Consider the following 18,039-nt stretch of genomic DNA (forward strand, 5'->3'; position numbering starts at 1 on the left):
CAGCTGGACTGCTGCTGTAAGATAGCTGTGCGGAGCTGGGGCTGGCGGTGGAGTGATGGCAGAGCCTGAATGGCTGCAAGGGATGCACGTCCCATTGCCTGGCTCCACTGTTGTCTGAATGCAGCAAGGGGGGAGCTCAGGGTGCAGCATCCTGAGGAAGCACAGAAAAGATGTGCGGAGCTGCTAGCCCTGTTTGGGAAGGCACTCGGCAGCTGCTGGAGCTCCCACTGCCACATCCCCCCCCCCCCCACACACACCTTTATGGCCCTTGCACCATGCCCTGAAGGTCAGCTGTTTACCCAGACATCGAGGGGATAATCAGCTCTCCCCACTGCAAACACGGCCGGCCCCAGCCCCGCAGCCTTGTGCAAGCAGGATCGGGCTTAGGGCTCCACAGCAAACTGCTGTGTGTCCGTGAGAATCTGTGGGCACAAAGACGAGGGAAGCAGCGAAACTCGTCTCTGAACGTCAGGGTCCTGAGATGCACTGCGCTGCCTGGGGACCGTGTGCAAAGACTGTGTTTTTTGTTCGTTAGCTTTTTTCTTAATCCTTAGTTTTTTCCATCTGTTCCATGCCGCATCCCACACAGAGCCCTGGGAGGTAGGCATTTGGGTGGGTAAGGAAGAAAGCTGCAGATCCGTCATTACTCATTCAGCCCAGCCCGCGGGCAATCCCATCAAAGCAGTGTAGAGCAAAGGGCCGAGGCAGGGGGAGACAGGCGCTCTGCGAGCGGCTAGGGTCGCAGCCCCCCGCTGCAGGGACACCTCGGCACCTCGCGATCCGCCGGCAGCCCGCACCGGCTAACGCGCTGAGCACCGCACAGCCACAGCCCCGCCATAGCTGAGCTCCGGCGCCCGCTGCCAGAACGATGCTGTGAAACGCTTCCAACGGGACGCACGGTCGTGCGCTGCTCCGTACTTCGCCTGTGGGATTGCTCCCCGGTTAGCTATGGAGCTGCACCAGCACGGCGCTTACAGCTCAACGAATATCACTCACATCCACGAGTATTCTTTAAACACCCTGGTACACTTCGTCCTCAAGACTGCCTGACTTTCATTTTACGGGGAAAAAAAAAATAATAATAATGCATTTGCTTAAAAAAAATAACCTTGCAATAAGTGCGCATCCACCAAAAATAATAAAATAAAAAAAATCCTGCAGAAGTGGAAGTTTTGGATATTGTGGCACCAAAAATAAAACTGATGGAACAAAAAGGGAATTTCATGTGGTTTTCATTGTCAAGTCTAAGCTCAGAAACAAACAGGAAATAAAAAATGGCTAAAACAAAAGGGATTTCTTTTAAAGCGTGTTCAAATCCAAGTGGGGAGCTGGTTTATTTGGGAGGCATTTTCTGTTTATTTGTTTTTCAGAAAGGCAAGTAAATAAAAACGTCCACACACAGACAGGTCAGCATGATTTATGGCTGAACTCTCATGCATCTCTTTGTATGGTTATTGCCGGCATCTCCTAAAAATTGGCCTCACAGAATTGGTACCGGGAGAAGAGGCTGAGGGTTCCCAGCCCTGATGGTGGTGCTTTTGGTTCCTCTTTGTGCTGTCTGCAGGCAGTGCCGCTGGAGCTGAGCCCTCCAGCCCAACCCTCCCCGAGGTTCAGCTAGCAGCAAATTATGGCATTTAAATAAAGGGGGCTGCGGGAGGAGGGCTGTGAGAAACAGCCGAGTACACGCTCCGTCCTGGGGACACTAACAAGTCTGAGGCTGTTGGCTACTGGGATGGTGGAAGTTGTTGGACAGGGTTTGCAAACAGGTGGCTCATTCACAGAAGCTCGGATGGTAATTTCTGAAGGGTTAATTGGACAAATGCAGTTCTGCTCCAGCTGAAGTCACAAGTAGCTGTAGCACCTCAACGCCTTTCTGAATACCTTGAAAGGTTGAAGAATCAGATGTACAAAATCAATTGCAGCTCCTGCCTTTTAACTCTTTAACTTTTAACAGCAGGTTCCCCTGCTCTTTTGCATGGATAAGAAGGGTGTAAGTGCCTATTTTCTGGTGGAGTCGTGCTTTGGGAGATAGTGCAGAGCATCATAGCAAGGTGGTGTTGCTGGCTCAGGGCTGCAGGGTGTTCAGCGCTGCCAGAGCTCGGTTTCTCCTCTGTGACACCGGGCCACGTCCCCTTTTCCTAGCACACTTGGGACTGTCCACAAAGACCACAGGAGTTGGTGGCACTGCCAGTCTCAATCGGTGCAGAGCCAGCCCCTGCTGCAGCACAACCTGACCCACTGCACCTCCATCAGCAGCCTCAGGGCTGCCTTAAATGTCCCATGCAAGCCAGGAGCTAATAACCAGCTTCATTCAATTCCCAGTCACATTATTATCCAATCTGCCAGAGGCATTAATATTCAGAGGTGAGCCAGGCGGAGGGCAGGGGTGCCGGCACACAAAGGGAGGACAGCAGGCACAGTGCAGCCACACAAATCCTCTCTCTCCTGCTGCCTGCATCCCAGCTCTGCGCTGCCGGAGGATTTTCCCCAGCCCCAGCTGTGGTGCCAGGCAGCGCAGATGGAAGGCAAGCCACGGGTAGCCCAGCACTGTGCCCCAGCCCAAAGCCAGGTTCCAGAGCTGGCACAGTTCAATGCCTTTGCACCCCAGCACTGCACAGCAAGTGGGGGGACCTTCTCCCATCAGCCAGGCCCTAAGCAAACCACAGCCTCCTGCGTTCAGGCAGCCAGCAGCGCCACAGCTCCTGCTCCCGGTTCCGTGGTCTTGCCCCATTGTAGGACACATGGCGCAAGGCCACCAGCCATCCCTACAGGGACTTAATTCCCAGCCCAGGACCTCCCCTGTCCCCAGAGCTGGGGCACATGTGCCAGGTCACGAGAGAGAGCTCATGTCCCCAGCACATCTCATCTTCCTTTCGGTGCACTCTCCCTGATCAGGTTTCTGTGGGTTTTTTTGGTTTTTTTTTTTGTTTTTGTTTTTTTTCTTTCTTTCTTTCTTTCTTTCTTTCTTTCTTTCTTTCTTTCTTTCTTTCTTTTTGGCAGTCTCCAAAGTTAGCCTTACCGCTTAATCTCATGGTTTTGGTAGCATCTGACAGACAGAAAAGATATTGCTTTTTTGCTGACCTTCCTATAAGGTGCACAAGTGAATTTGTTGCATAGTTTTCACATCTATTATTTGCCAGAATTAAGCCCTTTCAGAAAGGCAACAGATATTAAGTGAGGCTTGCAGACATTTCTCTGCCAACGCAGAGCTGCGAGTTGTCAAAGCAGTGCCCGGGACAGTACACATTTCAGTTACCAGGATATAGCTGTGTTTCACGAAGACTGGCCCTCGTGCAATGCTGGCAGCAGAGCGAAAACACTGCCCCTGCCCTGAGCCCTCACACAACGCCTGATACCCGGCACAGTGCGACCATCTGGTAACGAAAACCGCCTCCTGCCCCGTTTCTGCAACTATCAGTGAGGTCCGGCAGCAGCTCCATGCCCCGCCAGTCCCTCCGGAGTCAGCAGCAGCTCTTTGTCCCCGCAGGAAGGCAGCTTACACAAACGTCCGTCCCTCCGAGGGAGCAGGGGGCTCGTGAAAGACCTCGCTGCCATCGCCAATGGTGCGGCAGGACACGATCAAGGGTGACGCTCTTGAAAGATACCTTCCCGAGCTGCTGCTTTTAGCATCTCCCTAAGCCGCAGCGAGGACGAAGCCATTTCACACCGCACCCCGCAGGCCGGGTGCAGAGAGCGGCAGGGGAGCGCCGGGTTGCCCTCTTTGCTTCCCGCACCACCAGCTCATACCAGTTCCCCCCGCAGCCCGCCGGGCGGCAGTGAGCCGGGGCCGCGGCACCGAGCCCAGCAGCGCTGCCGGGGGGGCCGCCCGTCCCGTCCCGCTCAGCTGTCCCGCGGCGGGGGCGCGGGGCCGACAGGTGTGCCCCATTCGGCAGCACCGGGCCGGGCCCCGCCACCCCCCCGAACCCGCTCCGGCAGCTGCAGCGCGGGGCCGCTCCCAGAGCCGCCGCCAGCCGGGGCCGAGCCGCCTCGTAGCCCGCTGCGAGCAAAGAGACGGAGCCCCCGCCCCGGGCTCGCTCTCGTTGAGAGCAGAGCAGCCGCGCTCCGTCGGGCGCCGCTCCGCTCTCTGCCGCCGGCGGTAACGGCTTCCCCGGGCCGCGCTCATCGCCGGAGCCCGTGCCAGAACCCGGAGCCCGACAGCAGCTCTGCTCCGAGCCTCCCAGCACTGCCCAGTTCCGTTCCTTCCCTCGCAGCTGCCGACGGAGCCGCCGCCGAGGGTCGGCGCTTCCCTCGCTCCTTCCCCCTCAACCCGGCCGGCTCCGCTACTCTCGGCGGGTACCCGCAGTCACGGGCCGGCTCGCCCTCACCCCGGAGCTGCAGGGAGGTCGGCTCCGCTGTAAACAGGCGCCAGCCCGTTACATAAATATCATTTATCCAACTGTCCGAACGCCGTCGTGCTGCTGAGCTTTTCCCAGGCGCTGTCTCCCCGCGTCCTGCTGCCCCGGACCCTGCAGACAGCTGAGCCGCAGCCCGCAGCGCCGTTATTTACAGCGAGCCCCGGCTAATTTAAACAGCTCCGGCCCCGCTCGCCCCAGTGGAAAATGCCTAAGTTTAGCAACTGCCAGGGGCTCCGGGAGCGCTTGCCGGGAGGGGCCCGAGCAGCCCAACGGGACGGCAGGACCTGCAGCACCACGGCCCCGAGTAGGGCAGGGGTCGGGCCCCGCTCCTCCCGCTGTCCCCCGGCTCCCGCCCCAGGCACGGCGCTGCGGTCCCGAGCGGAACGCCCCGAGGATGCTCCCGCCCCGCGCCAGCTCTGGACGCAGCCGGGCGGGCACCGAGGGCGCCCCGGGAAGAGCGGCGGACCACCCCGTTCCCGGGAGGTGTCTGACGGAGTGGCACTTACAGCAGCTCCAGATGCGGGCTCGGCTCGGCGGCCTTAATCCTGCGAACGGGGTGACGCCGCTGCCGCTGCCCCTGCCCCGCTACCCGGGCCGCTCCGCAGCTGTCAGAAAGTAAATCCCCGCGACTCTCTGGCACGCTGCGCCTCGCTACCGGCCTACGGCTCACGGGGAGGGCGGAGGGCGCCGGCCGACTGCCGCCCATTCACCCGGCCCATTCACTTTATGGCGGCGGCCGGCGCCCCCCGCCAGCTGCACCGGGCGCCCCGCTCCCGCCCGCCCCATTCCAGCTGCGCGCCCGCCGCCGCCCGCCCCGTCCAGCACCGCCCGCCCCGAACCCGCCCCGTTTCCACACCGACCAATCTCCGCGCGGATCGTCTGCATCCCGCCGCTCGCCGGCTCCCCTATTCGCGAAGGCGGGCGCTAGATCACGCCTCCTCCGCGATAGCCGCGCCCCCGCCCCGCCGCACGGCTTTCGCCGCCGTGACCGCACCGCGGAAGGGGAGCGGGGGGTCCGGGCGCGGCGCTGTCGGCGGGCACGGCTCTGCGGCCCGGAGGGGCTATCCGCCGCGTCCGGACCCACAGCCGACTGCTGGGCGCGCAGCCCCGCACGGCGCGGCGGCAGCTGTCGGGAATGCTGATTGCGCGTTAGTTACCGCCCGCCCCGTCCCAGCTCTCGTTGCACCGGGAGCTCTTCGGCTTCCCCTTGGAGGCCCCGCTGCGGGGTGCAGTGCCTCCGCCGCCGGGCATGGAGGGAGAGATGCGCGGTTCTGCGGCCGGGTTTCCTCCCTCGGGTCGCTTCGGTGCTGACCCGTGTGCCGGCTTACGGTGCCAAAGGTCAGCCTGGAGCTCTTCCACAGACGTGTTTTAGAGATTAGGAAATAATGTGACAATAGGAGTGGATTTTAACCCGGTGACTTATGAGATGTACCGAGGGAGCCTGCTAAACGCATCGTGTGGCACATAGATATGAAGGGGAAGAGAAATGCACACGGAGAACTCCAGGACGTGAAGAGGGGTTAAGAAGACACAGCACTATGGATTGTTGTTCAGAAACACACTAACATGGAAGTGCAGGGGGTGTGGGAAAGCCTGAGAGAAGCTGTCAGTGTTGAGACACTCATGAGAAATTACCACATTTATTAATAGTAGTAACCTGAGGTTCCCATTTGCCTCACTGCTTTATGCAGTAAATGACTGCAAACCAGACCACGTCTTTTCCCACCTCTGATTTTAACCTCCCCGAGGAGCAGGCACAGCACAGCAGCACTGGCACTCCCCAGGACAGTCTGTCTCTCTCACTACATGCCTAAGGGAAGCAGAAAACCCAGCTCATGGTCTGCAGCAATAAAGGGAATTATGTGAATCGCCTCTCAAACCTCCAAGCCTTCCACCGTGAGTAGTCTGCAACAAATACAGACAGTACTTATGCTCTAAAGTAATGATGAAACAAAAGTATTTTTAGCTATTTCCTTTGGGCAACTGGAAATAAGAACCAGCATTCCATCTCAGCCTTGTTCCCTGCAGAGTGTAGCACGAAGACAATATGGGAACAGGAAGGCTTTCTCTGGGACAGCCTCCTGCAGCCGTCCTCTTGCAGGAACCATCTCTCTGGGAGGGAGGGCTCTCCATTTGCGATGAAATGTAGCAGCAGCTCTTGTGGTTGGTTCTGAGCATTCTGAGGCTGCAGTTCATATTGTCTCACCAGCTGGAGGATTCTCTGCTGGAGAAGAGACCAAGGACTTCACCTGAGCTCAGGAAACAGATGTTACTACTTCATATTAATTAAAAAGTATGGGGAAAAAAAAAAGAAGTAAACGCAAACTAAACTGAGACTGAACTGTCAGAAAGATGGGACATGCAGAAGAAGGGAATCACAAAGCAGGTTAGGCATACTTCTCTTTTTACCATCTGGGAGGAGTGTGTTCTCAGAGGAAACCCTGTCTCTGTTACAGGCAGATCCAGTCCTGCAGCTGCCTGGTTTCACTGCTCTCAGAGTGTGCTGCAGTTGGCTTTGCTGATCATGGTTTCCACCTTCCTGTCTTAACTAACCTTTTAGCCATGTTGGGTTCATGTCATCAAACTCCTTGGAGATCAGTAGTGACGCTGTGGTTTGGCCTCCTGGGCCAAGAGGCAGAGGGTGGGTTTGATGCCTTTGTGGTAGTCAGGGCTCCCACTGCAGTGTGCTTGTCCAGCTGGCATTTGCCAAGTGCTGTGGGCTTCATGCCCAGGTGTATCACGTAGCTGTAGCCTTGCCAAGAGGTGACAAAGATATGACTAACTGAGGTTAGGTTGCTCCTGCCAAAAGGCATGGCTGCTTGTGGCCAAGCAGAGAACATGGAAAACGCTGGGAGTTTCATGTCACTGGGAAGTGTTGCTAAGACATGGGCTATGTAGAACAGCCGGGAGGATGTTTCAGCTCAAGGAGGCTGTTCTGCAGCTTCAGTGCTGTGTTCTGTATGATTGCCAGAGAAGGGTTTGATTGTTCTTGAGTGTCTCAGTTCAGCTCTGCTGCTCCAGCTGTAGGTCCTGGCCCGAGAGCAGATTGTACCAGATGCAGAACATCAGTTTCCATTTGGAGAGCCTTCAGCTGGCTGTGGGCTGGTCCCTACCTGAGCTTGCTCTGGAAAGGGGCAGCTGGTGGGAATGACTGTGATATTTGTTTTGGATTCTCATCTCTGAGGACAGCATCTGCAAGCAGTTCCTAGCCATAGTGACTGCTTCTGCCTTCTGAGTCAAACCCCTTCCTGCCCAGACTGCAGGAATCTGAGGGATTTGCACGTTTTTGCTGTTCTGATCTTGAGTTCGACTGTCCTGAGCTGTGTGTAAGAACCAGTGTCTTGGGAATAAAGCAGTGTGGGCCTTTCCCATCTCTTGATCCTTTGCCTGCACTCCCTCAATGCAGGGGTTGTGCTGCACTACTCAAGGGCTGGATGTCACAGTGCTTGGTGTGTGCGAGTGAACTTGCTGCTCCCATACAGCGTGGGGTTGTGCTGTATTGTTTTCTCTCCAGACAACGCAGTACTGGATCGTGAGTAAAAATGCAAAGCACACTGCAATGTTTGCTCTTTATTAATGCACTAAGATGCATTTGGGTGAAGCAGAAGGCTCCTGGCTGGCTTGGTTTCAAGCTCCGTGACAAGCTTCCATAAACACTTTGCAGCTCTCTGGGCAGGGGCAGAAGGTACAGAGAGGCTGCAGCCCCTTCACTGGCAGGGGAGGTAGGCTTAGCTGGGAGGGGGTCTGGCCTGTGCCACAGACAGCCCCTTTGTTGAGAGGGGAGCTGGTGAGCAAGTGATTGGATCCTGGGAACTTCCCAATGGCTGGTGGGTGCTACAGGGTGCTTCAACTGCTGCTGCTGCAGGGCAGGAGGAAAGGAGAGTGCATTTGCAGAGAATAGGATGCCTCTTTGCTTGCTGCCCTGGTAGCTTTTGCAGTCTCTCTGCAGTGGGTATCTGACCACCTGTTTTTTGGCTGAGGAACTTGAGCTAAAAGCTGCCAGCTATGAGACACTACCTCTGTTGCCAGAATCATGCAGCTTCTTGTTCCACTTTTGAGGAACGTATGGGGCCACTTACTGCAATTACAGCTTAACCTTCCACTCTGAACTCTGCCTATCAGCAGGTAAATAACAGCTGGAGCAAATATCTCGACCCTCGACTGACAGAGTTGGGAGATAAGTGCAGTCTCAGCCTCAGATGCTCTGATTCTTGACCATACAGCACTTGGGTAGCTTTTTCTGCAGGCCAAGAAGGATGGGGTGGTCATCCCCAGAGCATCCCTGCCAACATGGGGCCGTGCTCTCAGGAGGGAGGTGATGGTGTCAGGCTATCTGTGAGGGTGGAGATAGGGCCAACCTCATGGCTGGGTTAGGCTGGCCAGGGATGGTTCTTGTTGCACATTTAGGTCTGAAGCACTTTGCTCCTTTAGCCAAAGCGCAGCAGATGAAGCTGTAGCTCTGACAGACAATGAATACGGCCTGGCCCTTCTCCTATCTTCCACCTTCAGTTTGTGCTTTCCTACACGTACAGCGTTAAGGTTTGGGGGTAGGCTGGTGGGTGCCCTGACCAGTCCAATATCTCATACACCAGCCTCCACGCTGACCTGCCAGCGCTTTAAAACTGTAAGCTACCTGCAGGGGACACAGGGAGCGGCGGGCGGGCGGGCGGAGGGGGGGGGCGGGCCGGGAGGCGGAGGGGGGGGGCGGGCCGGGAGGCGGAGGCCCGCACTGCCCCGGGCGCGACGCGGAGAGAGGCCCGGACCACAATGCCCTGCGCGGGCAGCCCCGCCTCCCGGCTTCCCGTCAACCGCCCTTGCTGCTCCTAATAGGTTTGGCCACGCCCCTCGGCGGCACGGCTCCCTCGCGATTGGACAGTGGCCCTGCTAGTTTTACCTTCTCTGCCGCCATTGGTTCTCTTTGGCTTGTCACTGGATATCCCGCCTCCTCCAGCATCAACCCGTGATTCTATTGGGCAGCCCAACCATCCGGCCGCTACGCCGCGCGGGGGTTGGCTCCGCGGGCTGTCCGTCGGCGCAGTAACCAGGCAGCGGGTTGGGGTGCGCCCGTTTCCACGTCAGTGCGAGCGGAGCCGAGCCGGTTCCGTTTCCCTACGGCCGCGAGGTCCCCGTGCGCGGTCGCCTCGCCCGTCGCCGCCGGGAGGAAGGGGCGGGCGGACGGTGGCAGGGCCGGGCCGAGCCCCCGCTCGCCCGACCGATGTGTGAAGCGGCCGCCGCCGCGGGGAGCAGGCGCCGCCATTTTGGATGCGGGGGTCAGTGCCGGGCGGCGAGCGCCTGTCGCGATAGCGTTGCGACGCGGGGGCCGGGCCGGGCGGGAGGCCGCGGCGGGGGGCGCTGGCGGAGCCGGGAACCCCCGAGGGGGGCGAGCAGGCCTCACCGCCCGCGTCTGCGGGAGCGGCCCGGGGGGACCCGCGGCCCAGGCTCGGGCGCCCCGCTGCAGCGCAGCCCCGCTCCCTACTCTCGGTCACGCGGCGGAGCCGTGGCCGCACCTCGCGGCGGCCGTGCGGGAGGGAGGGCTGCAACGGCGTGGGGTGCGAGGCCCGAGCTCACCGGCACCGCGCTTCGTCGCTTCGGGCGCAGGAAGCGGCCCAAGGGAGAGCCTTTCCTTCGCTCTTCCAGGTCGGCTCCCCAGGTTTGGCAGCCGGGCGGGAGGTTTCTCCTCCTGGCGCTCGCAGCTAAAGACGCAGGCCTGCAGAAGCCGGCGCCGCCTTTGTCAGTTGTCGCCGCTGCCCTGCCGTTGCTGGCCGTGTTTCAGACCGCGCGTCTAACTGCCCAGACCTGCCTTTGCAGGAATACCTCCAGCTCTCCGACTTTCTCAGCCTGTGATGTTCGTTGCACAGCAGCTGTTGTGAAAAACAAACAAACAAAAACACATCGGGTTTAACTTCCTGGTGAGAGATTCATGTAACTGGACGGGCACTTTGAAGGGAGGAAAAGGCTTTGCTGTCACCTGGTTCCTGGTAACTGAGCGAGCTTGCAGCTGGGTGAGAAGCACTTGTGATTTGTTGTTTGGGAAGTGCTGTGTATCCTGTTGTGGTAGCAGAATGTTGTGTCAGGGCACGATGCGGAGGCTAGGTTGGAGGCTGTACTCCTGCATTATGATAAACAGTGCAGATTTTGCTCAGCAGAAGCTTGTTACTAAGTACTACCTTTCTGTATGCATAGTACTGTCACTTCTCGTTACTGCTACATACTGTAGTGATTTCACTAGATTTGAGTCAGTTAGCATAGTTGAAGGCTAAAGTTTGTGACAGGGAGAAGTGATGTGATGGAGATCTGCCAGACTGTGTCGTTTTTAATGCTGACTTGCTTGATTTTCAGGAGAGTTGCAGACATTTCTCTGCAGGGGAAGAAGAGTTTCTTAGAAGTGTACCTGTGACTTCTGGCAATAGAAAAAACTGGGGCAGTATGTTTCAGGGCTAAGCAGTGGAGCATGCAGTGCACATGTGAGATAACATCAGCAGATGTAAATCTTGTCGCTGTTTTTATGTGGAAGTTTAACACCTCATCCCACTTCAAGAGTCTCAGAATATTGGCCATCACTGTCTATAGAGGGTTGCTGAAGTGACACACATGTGAAGGTTAGACTTTGGTGTTCAATGAAATTTCTAGATGTCTGCCTTGTTCCAGTCTTTGAGTTTGTAACCATCTTAGAGGGGGACTGTGAGTGATGACAGCTTCCTTGTTTCTCTGAGTGGGCTGGTCAGCTGTGTTGGTTTTGAGCTGCCTGGTGAAGTACTGAGCGGGAGCAAAATCAGAGGACGGGTCTGTAGGTTTCAGCAGACGTATGAATCCATTGGGAGAGGGAAATAGGTTTTTGTGTTAATTCAATTCAAGCATTAATTTCAATCTTAAAACTTCTTTTAGCATAGAACATCTATTCTAGGCTCTGTGAGCGGTTATTGCTTGAATCCTGAAAGATGTCAGACAGTTTAAAAAGGATATGCTTCAGGAAGAACAGAGTCTACAGAAACAATTTCCATTCCTTGAATTAAACTTCTATGCCTGTGCTGAGTGGTTGATGTGTTCAGAAGTTTGAGCTTACAAGATGCATCTCTCTGAAAATAGTGCTCTGACTTTTTCTTTTTTTTTTTCTCTGCAACTGTTTTCTTGTTCATTCTCCAGCATGCAGCTGCAAAGATCCTTGCCATGGATGAGGACAGTTGCCTGTGGTTTGCTTTGGAACGTGTTTGTATGTTGTTTGGTTAATGGAGAGCTTAAATACGAAGCAGAAGTTTCTCCCACCTTTACCCACTGTTTGTGGTGCAGTGTGCTGTATTTTTTGATAACCACAGCTTCAAGTGTGAATTTGGGTTTTCCACCGTGATTGGTGGTTTCAGTTGTGTTGGACCAGTAAGTGTGCATTTGTGTGTGCAGGTTTTGAATCAAGTTACATTTAATGGAATCTGTGGTGAGGGGAAAAAAAAAAATAAGAGTGCATTCTGATCAAGTCTTCTCAAATAGTTAGCAATGGAAGAATAGTTTTGGAGGAAAAAGAAAGTATTGCAGGATTGTAGTATGTTAGGAAGGCCATATCAAGCAACATGGCTTGTTTGAATATGTTGTATACCCTTGTTTGAAAGGATTAGCGTGTTTCATTTCACTGTAAGTGTAAAGGAAAAGGTGTGTGCTGGAAACTTGTCTGTCCTCTTCATGTTTCGCTGACTGGAGGTAGCACCAGGTTTGTGGAAAGCTGAGCGTTATAAACTTTGTACGTTTAGGGAGGACTGAGTTTAGCCAGCTTGTTGTTCTTTATCCTTTGGGATTAAAGGTAGAAGAAGAGAAATAAGGGTACTACAGGCAAATTCCCTAGAATGCAGCATAGCATTTAAGCTTTGGCATTGATTTAAATGTGCAGAACTGCTGAGCATCTGTGTGTGTGCAAGGCATATGGTAAGTGTTTGGTATATCTTTACATGCTTTTCCAAATCAGGTGAGGGGAGTCTTTGCTTCTAGAAGTCACTGCTGAATGCCTGAGTTGGCACTTCAGGCTTTATGTCCTCAGTGTTATCTTGTAATGGTGAAGACACAACTTGGCTTCTGGCAGATTTGTGTGTACGTTATGTTTCCTCAAAAGTACTTTCATGGACTAGAATATTGATCTCTGAAATATTCTATATAGTTGTATCGAAAAAGATGTCGTCGAGTGAGGAATTCACCAGGGGAGACAAAATCTCCCATTTTGATGGGAGATGATAAGCTGAAGTAGAAAAAAAATATTGCATAAAAGATGCATGAAGGAAGGCAGCTGTCAAGGATGGGAACATCTCAAGCATTGAAGAACTCACAGGAAAATATCTGTGGTTGTGTTAGATGCAGGTGTGGAAGGAGGTTATAAACCACTGTTTTTCTGGGCACAGGCAAACTGTGGCACACACGCTTGCTTTTCTGAATAATCTGGTAGCGCCGATCTGGACTGTTAGGGCAGCTCCTGTGCTATAAAGTATTTTTGTCTTTGCCCCTAACTTACAGTGTAGCACTTAGGAGTGCTGTTATTTTAAATATTGAAATAAAGACAGACATGGTGTTGCTGTAGGATTATTCATCCTGTTGGAAAGGTAAAATAATGGAAACAACAAATCTGATGCTCTCCTTTGATAAGGCATCTTTTTTACAGTATTTTTCTTTCTTGTTTACAGAGTCCTCTATCAAATTATTCTGTTTCGCTCTGAGAAAATTTTATGTTTGAAGAGTTGTTGATAACTCAAACACGTTAATTAATGGGAATTCATATCCAGTACACGTGCTCTGAAATTTTTGCTGTGGTGCTCCTGAAGCTTGGAGTAATTACAGAAATTCTGTCCTTTCCTGCTTTGCTTTTTCTATGTGGGCAAAAATCTTTGTTGTCCTTTGTTTTCCCCACCCCAGTGGAGTCCTTTAAGTGTGCTTGTCTGATCTGGAAGTGCACCTGTCTAGTTTGAAGTGTTGTGATTAATGTTTCAGCTGCTTTCCTATGGACATCCTATTGGGATTTCAAACTGGATTCCTCATTTTCTGTTCTTATCTTCTGAAGAAGTCTCATGATTAGATACAGTTCCACTAAATACTTCTTGTATTCTTGTACTTTAGACACGGTCTCATCTGACTCTGGTCTCTTTATCAGTCCTGTTTATTCTTTGTAAACAGTCATGTCTGTTCATTCCTCTTCATTTTTAATTGTTTATGCTTCTCTTTGTCTGGGCTTTAGAATAGAGAGAACAACCCTGGTGTAAACTGCACTTTCTTTTTCTCAGGTCCTTAAAAGCGTTTCTCTTTTGCTTGTATGCTTTTGCTTTTCTGGCTTTCTTTCCACATACACCAGATGTAAGACTTTTTCTGTAATTCCTCAGTCTGTACGAGTGTGAATGTCTGCCTTTCGCTTTCTCACTTTTTCTCTCCATGTCCTATCCAGTTTTTTTCTTGTTTCCTCATAGGGTTTTACCCTTGCCTTTTGTCCTTGTTCTCTTTCTTGAAACCTTTCTAATGAAGCAGGTGTGAAAATCAGTGCATTTTATACATGATGTTATTTTGTCAAAGTCCTGAAGAGTTTCCCTCGAGCTGCCTTATTTATGCCACCGATGCTTATGTAGCAGTACAAGATTAGTGTTGTGTCCTGTGTAGGTCTGCAGGACTTTGCATAAGTGCAGGAGTGAGTGTGGTGTTGCACTGTCGTGGAAGTGCGTCTCAGTACCCTTACACTGCCTTTCTCTGCACCTAAATGTACCAGGGAAAAATGAGGGGTGGGCCTTGATGAAGTTATGCTGCTGTTCTAACTAATGATCTGCTCTGATGTTCTTGAAAATGCATTCTGTGGAAAAGTGCTCTTCTTTTGTCGTCACATTGACAAAAACTGTGCATGTCTTCATTTAGAAAACCAAGTTGTAGAAGTGTTCTGCATCTCTGGAGGCCTCCTGCTTGGCTAGATCCATCTCGATGTTTTGTCTGAGGAGGGGAATGATTCAGAGAACTGGAGATTGATTTGAATTATCTTTATTTTCAGGATTGTCAAGATGGTGGATAAAAACATTTACATTGTACAAGGTGAAATCAATGCGGTGGTGGGAGCCATCAAGCGTAATGCCCGATGGAGCACTCACACACACCTGGTAAGTTGCCTTGGGTTGTTGCTACCCATTTGTGCTGTGGCAGAAACTGCTTGGTTTAGAGAAGTCTTTTTTTGTTTCTTTTCTTTTTTTTTTTTTAATAGTTGCTTATAGTTTCATGGCTAGTTTTTGGCTTCCACAGTGAAGACGTGTGCCTGTGTTGTACTGCATCTGTGGTGCACTTCAGAATGCCAACTGATTAGCAGATGGCTGTCATCCAGCAAAGTGATTTCAGTTAGTCAGAGGGCAGGGCCACTGTTCCTTCTAACGCATTTCTTCACTAGTGCTCACTGCCACCCAGTAGCAGGTGTGGCTGCAGGCGTACACGGCTTGGAGAAACTTACTTTAATAACATAAAGATAAAATAAAGCTAAAGGATGCAGTTATTCATACTTTCTTCAGGTTTATTCATTCTTTTTTCAGGTTTTTTAATGGCACCAAATGTCATTGTATTTCTGTTCCCATTACTATCTGCATAGATTAACATTATAGCAAATTCAGATGAGCCATTTAAATATGGTATGAGATAGATCTGCTCTGAAATTTATTGAACAGTGGAGGACTAATCAGAAATACTTCAAAGGACAATAAACCCACAGTGGATTTCACTGTTTTGAGCCTATTCTTTGACATTTGAGCTGTATAACATAAGGTAGTGCTAGAAGGAAAACAAAAATACTTCTCCCATCTTGATGGAGTAAATAGTCTGACAGTGATAAGCTCAACCATAATACTCCCCTGAGTATGAAGGTGAGGTCTTTACATACCCGTTATTAAGATGCATCTTCAGAAGTGTGTTTGCTTCATTAATGTCTTTCTTCGTATGTATAACCTATAGGATGAAGAAAGGGATCCCTTGCTGCATAGCTTTAGTGTCTTAAAAGAAGTGCTGAATAATATAACAGGTAAGCTTATGCAGAAATCAGCAGGTATGTATACTTGCTTTGATACATGCAAATAAATGTTTTCTTTCAGTCTGTGTGCAGGTGTACTATTTTGTCTTATTTACTATCCAGATATATCAAATAATGAGAAAAGGGCAAATACCTATATGTTTTTCTAGAGAAATAGTACCACTTGCTACTATCTGCACATATGCATATATATGTGTTTGTGTGTATTGTTTGTGTTTATGTGTATATTTGTGTGTCTAAGTGCATGCTTTTTTCTTTATACTGAGGTTTATAGTAATATAATAATATTATAATAGGAAATATAATAATAATAGGAAATCTGGCATATTATTATGTATAATCCTGTGTTTTGTTTATGCTTTCCAATCTTTGAGCGACAAGAAAAGCTGTTTGGCAAGGTGCCTCCAGTTATCTGTTTTTTCTTTACAATCTTTGATTTGTTGGGTTTCATCATTCATTACCAGTAGCAAGCGAAGAATAGAGATCACTTTCCACTTGGATCTCTTGAATCTCAAAGTGAATGGCTTACTTTGTGACCAGTTGCACCAGAAAGTCCTGGGACTCTGTACTGATTGCAGTAGTGGAGCATGTGGCTGTGATGTTGGTTCTGACCGGGTTTTCACTTCCAGTTCATCTTTCCATTTCCACCTAGATTTACTCTCTTAATAGTTTCAGGAGCATTTGTTTAACCTTGTGTATATTGAGAGCTGGGAGGTGAGCTAATGCTGTGCTGCTGGTTCTTTCCAGAGTTTCTTATTTGCAATATTTGAAAGTAAGCTTTATTTCTGATCCCATTATCAGAATGGGTGTTTAGAACTACATTCAGCCTAAGTTTGAGTGGGCTTTTTTCATTTCTGATTGTAGAGTGTGCCAGTTCCTATGTCGATGCTAAGCCTGGAATCCCTTAAGAAGAATATTTACTAGAACAGGAGTGCTGAGGACCCGCGCCAGCATTTAAGTCTTTATTCCTTCCTCTTCTGTGGCTGCCTGCAAGTGTAGCTTCTTTTTTATTTTTTTTTTCCTCCTCTTTTGCCTGAAGCATTTCTGTTGGCTATAGGCAAGACTCAGGTCATGACATCATAGACAGTTCTTGCACAGTGTGTATTTCTGGATAGTATCTTTGTTGTTCTGGGTGCTCCACCTTTCCACAGGCTAAATGACATGCTGGATTTAAGTGTCTTTGTAGGCTCAGTCATATTCTGTAGGGTATGCATACAATCTCTGAAGTTGTCTTGGGAGGATGTTTTCCTGGCACTAATCTCTTCCTTCTATGAGATGAAGTTCTCTTGAAGATGAAACTCTTGAAATTCTTTGCCCCACAAATACGACTTTGCATTAAGAAGATGAGGCTGCGTGATTAAATGCAATATGAATAAATATCAAGGATTGGCTATTTAACTGTAGAACCTGGATGCAATATGTTGTTGACTTGATGGGAGAGAATGCAAGCCAAATATCTGCTTGTGTTAGAGAAAGAGAAGTTTAATGTACTGAGAGACTTAGAGACTCTGAGTTCAGTCATCTCATAAGTGAGGTTTACACTGAGCTAGTAGTTGCTTATATATGATAATGATTGCAGCATGGTGGTTTGATTACATGGGATCCTCTTAAACAGGTAATTTCAGCTTCACTGACTGCTATTTTCAGACCAGTGGCTTGACATCATTGGCGTGCTTTTTTTTTTTCTTCACTTTTACACATGTGCTGTTTTTCAAGCAATACTTGGATATAGAGCCTCCTGCCTCATCTTTCAGGCAGTGAAAAGTCCAAACTTAGTTTTTTCTTTTTTTTTTTTTTTTCCTAGACCTTCCTTTCATGTCTCTTTCATTAGCTCATGAAAACGCATTGCTTTTATATTTAAATTTATTCAAGCTGTAATCTTTGACATTTGAGTTAGCTTTTAGTACAATTTTGCATTTATAGTAATATATATTATGTATTTTCTCAATCCCTCAAGAACCCATTTTAATCTGTTCCGGATGCAAATTTCAGGCTGCCTTGTCCCATCTCCCCTCTTTGCTCTCGCCCCCCCTTCCCCTCCCCCATGGAGCATGTTTGATCAGGTGTGGCAGGAATATCCACTGTCAAGCTGCGCCCTTTATATTAGTCAATATTATCCTTCCTTCCCTCCCACTCCCTTCATTCTCCTCTGGGCTTTACCAGTTGATTTATAATTTTGGAATTCTCATCGGAGTCTGTAATACAGTTTGTTCATTATTTAACCAAAACCTGTTTAATGAGCAAAGAGAGGCAATGTAAATGTTAGGCATGTTGCAGTGGAGTACCTTTTGTTCTCCTCTGAGCTGGTGGGTATTAACTCTGTCATGACTGTGGTGCTGAAATACCCCGCTCGAGGGTATATGGATGCACTGTATACCTCCTGCAATAAAAAAAAGATTCCCATTTCAAAGTGTTATTCCACAAGAATAACTAAATTACAAATGTTTTATTTGATCAACTAAAACCACTTAGTCCTTGCCTGCAACCACCTAGTGGTATCCCATCCCACTGTAATATCTAAATGGGCACTTGAAGGAAACATCTAGAGGTGCTCTTGATCAGCACAAACAATCCCATGGTTATGGTAAGAATAACTTCACTTCTGCCATTCAGTGTACCTAGTGCAAGGCCTTGGATTTATGGGGAATAATGCTGCTTTTTAAAATCCTT

General features: G+C 50.4%; 1 protein-coding gene across 1 annotated transcript in view; it reads left to right on the forward strand.

Moving 5' to 3' along the window:
• Nucleotides 1–14,362: 14,362 nt before the first annotated feature.
• GBF1 (golgi brefeldin A resistant guanine nucleotide exchange factor 1) overlaps nucleotides 14,363–18,039 on the forward strand; it is a gene marked incomplete at both ends in the record, with an annotated part of 91,850 nt that continues 88,173 nt past the window's right edge. Inside the window, 2 exons of the mRNA XM_079535183.1 lie at nucleotides 14,363–14,458; nucleotides 15,294–15,360. Of these exons, the coding sequence (XP_079391309.1) occupies nucleotides 14,363–14,458; nucleotides 15,294–15,360 (163 nt within the window). The remainder of the gene's footprint in view (nucleotides 14,459–15,293; nucleotides 15,361–18,039) is intronic.

Source organism: Tetrao urogallus (assembly GCF_951394365.1).
Source record: "Tetrao urogallus genome assembly, chromosome: 5".
NCBI lineage: Eukaryota > Metazoa > Chordata > Aves > Galliformes > Phasianidae > Tetrao > Tetrao urogallus.